Raw genomic sequence first — 3,004 nt, forward strand, 5'->3', positions numbered from 1 at the left:
TAATGCAAAATGTGAACCACTATTTTTAAAAATGGTACAAAAGAGTATTTTGTATTTTGAAAATAAAAATACATTGGAGTGTAGTTCAGCCCAGTGTGATTAAAATGACAAAATACTCAGAAGTAGTTAAAATACATATTTCATATAGATGTAACATAAATACTAGTCATCTCTGGCTACTACCCAACACTCTGTCACATTTCCTTAACAAATAAACCACACCCCCTCTACATACAGAGTACACTGTTAAGTAGGAAGCCACTTCCTGTCCTCTGGTGTAGAGTTTCATGAAACACAAAGTAATCTTTGACACTGCCATTGATTAACCTACGGGAGAGAGCACCAAAATGGCAGAGAATCAGGGCCTGTTCCATTGCTCCATCTGTCTGGATCCACTGAAGGATCCGGTGACTACTGCCTGTGGACACAGCTACTGTATGGACTGTATTAAAGAAAGCTGGGATCAGGATCGTCTGAAAGGGGTCTATAGCTGTCCTCAGTGCAGAGAGACCTTCACTCCAAGGCCTAATCTGAGGAAAAATAACATGTTGGCTGAAGTGGTGGAGAAACTGAAGAAGACAGGACTCCAGGCTGCTCCCCCTCCTGCTCTGTGCTATGCTGGACCTGGAGATGTGGCGTGTGATGTCTGCACTGGGACCAGAAAGCAGAAAGCCCTCATGTCCTGTCTGGTGTGTCTGGCCTCTTACTGTGAGACTCACCTCCAACCTCACTATGAATTTCCTGCTTTCAAGAACCACAAGCTGGTCAAAGCCACCCCACAACTACAGGAGAAGATCTGCTCTCATCATGACAAACTGCTGGAAGTTTACTGTCGTACCGATCAGCAGTGTATCTGTTATCTGTGTACAGTGGATGAACATAAAGGCCATAATACAGTGTCAGCTGCAGTAGAGAGGACTGAGAAACAGGTAAGACCAGAACTACTTGTTGGTGACTGTCTGATAAACAAAGAAATAAAGATACAGTAGGAACTAAGGCTGTTTGAATATGAGATCATTCAAATGATATCGATGCACGGCAGAACAAATATGAACACAAACCTTCAGTACATTGGGTTTGCTCCAAATGTATCACCATTTTCTAAAGTCAAACAACATTATCATTCCGAATGCCCTTTTATGAGTCCAAAGTTCAGCCTCAACCCCTTGATACATGTACGCCTACCATAAAAACTATAATCATTCACATAACAACATAATAAAAAATTTTCACACAGACAGTTCCTCAACATTTTAATCCCTAACTTCTATGTGCCCTATGTCACATTACTATACTATTGATCTAGTGGACAAATAAAGCTTGATAGCTCATTGAAGAGTGATTCTCCACAGAGGCAGCTGGGGATGAGTCAGCAGAAGGTCCAACAGAGATTCCAGGAGAGAGAGAAGGAGCTGAAGGAGCTCCAACAGGCTGTGGAGTCTCTCAAGGTGAGTATTGTTGACCAGAGGAGACACACCATTTCACTTCTCTCCTCCTGTCAGAGAGAGAGAGAGGGAGAGAGACAGGCCTCTATCTAATCCCACTGACCCCACTGTTGGAAACAGGACCCCTTTCAGAGAACACACGGCTTAATGTAACTGACGGGATATGAACCCGGGTCTACTGAGGGAGAAACCAACATCTTGGGGGTTCGATCCCCAGGACCACCCATACGTAAAAATGTTTTCACACATGACTGTAAATCGCTTTGGATAAAAGCGTCTGCTAAATGTCATGTTATATATTATTAAGTTCCACCAAGAGGAGATTCCCTACTGGGCCGACACTGATTTTAAAGTCACAAGTGGGGCTACCTCATCACATAACCATGAGTAACCATGAGTGACTCATGTCCGCTATACATTAACAGGGAGCTCTCTCTCTCTCACTCTCTCTCAATTCAATTAAATGGGCTTTATTGACATGGGAAACATATGTTACATTACCAAAGCAGGTTAAATAGATAATAAATGAAAGTGGAATCAATGATCAGAAATGAACAGTAAACGTTACACTTTAATAACAGTAGACGTTTCAAAGTAATAGAGACATTTCAAATGTTATAATTCAAGTGAAAACAGAGTGAGTCAGACCGAGTTCTGGAGGTGAAATGGAAATGAATGAGGGAGAGTTAAGTGAGGTAGAAGGTGTGGTGAAGAGCTCAGAACCAGAGCCTTGCATCAATGGACATGATAAAGAATAATCTGGTGCAGTAGGAGTTACATTGTTGGAGAAAGTGGATCCATACCTTTTGGCAGATCCATTTGTGGTTTCAGGGTGGGTGGGAAAGGAGTTGGGTGCAGTTGAAGTGGGCGCTCCGTGTCACGCAACTTGGGTCAAGATCTGTTTCTTGCTTTGCTCTTAGGAACAGGGCACCATTGAAAGGAGTGATTTCTGGGGTAATGTTAAGTGTGGAGGTGGAGCAATTGAAGATGAAGATTCCTGGTGTTTGTGATGCCCTCTGTTTGGTGCAGACCCTGTGTTGAGCGTGGTGAAACATAGGAGTCACTGTCAGCTCTTTTGAGTTTTGAGTCTTTACCCGATAAAGTCATGTTAGGATATATGAGTTATCCTGTTAGAGCTTTTGTGGCGAATCCACTGCGCTGATTCAGGTGCAACGTTTATGGTCATGTTGCAGCAGTTTGTAGGAGGGAGATTCCAAGATGTGGGAAGTGTGCAGGAGGGCATGGGATAGAGGTTTGTGTAGTTTCGGTGGATAAAGTTGTGTGTGTCAACTGTTGGGATGCCCATGTTGCTGGGGATCGGAAGTGTCCGGTACGAGAGAGGCAGGTTGAGGTGGCTAGAGTCAGAGTAGTGCAGAAGGTGTCATATGCTGAGGCAGTGAAGAAAGTAGAGGAGGATGGGTCAAGGGTGAGAGATCCTGAGAGGATCCCTGTGAGTAGTAGATCTGTGTCAGCACAGAGGGATAGGCCAACGAGTGATATATGCCTCGGTAAAGATAGCTTCTTAGCATTCATAGCAATGGTTATCAACTGTACAGCAG

At 43.6% G+C, this 3,004-nt stretch overlaps 1 protein-coding gene across 1 annotated transcript; it reads left to right on the forward strand.

Moving 5' to 3' along the window:
* Positions 1-347: 347 nt before the first annotated feature.
* On the forward strand, positions 348-2,486 carry LOC311117517 (E3 ubiquitin/ISG15 ligase TRIM25-like; the record flags this gene model as incomplete). The annotated part of the gene is made up of 2 exons (XM_084192438.1): positions 348-929; positions 2,475-2,486. 2 exons carry the CDS (start codon positions 348-350, stop codon positions 2,484-2,486), a joined length of 594 nt encoding a protein of 197 aa, XP_084048564.1.
* Between the last annotated feature and the right edge of the window lie 518 nt (positions 2,487-3,004).

The sequence above is a fragment of the Coregonus lavaretus genome, assembly GCF_964263955.1.
Source record: "Coregonus lavaretus genome assembly, contig: HAP1_SCAFFOLD_1485, whole genome shotgun sequence".
Taxonomy (NCBI): Eukaryota; Metazoa; Chordata; class Actinopteri; order Salmoniformes; family Salmonidae; genus Coregonus; species Coregonus lavaretus.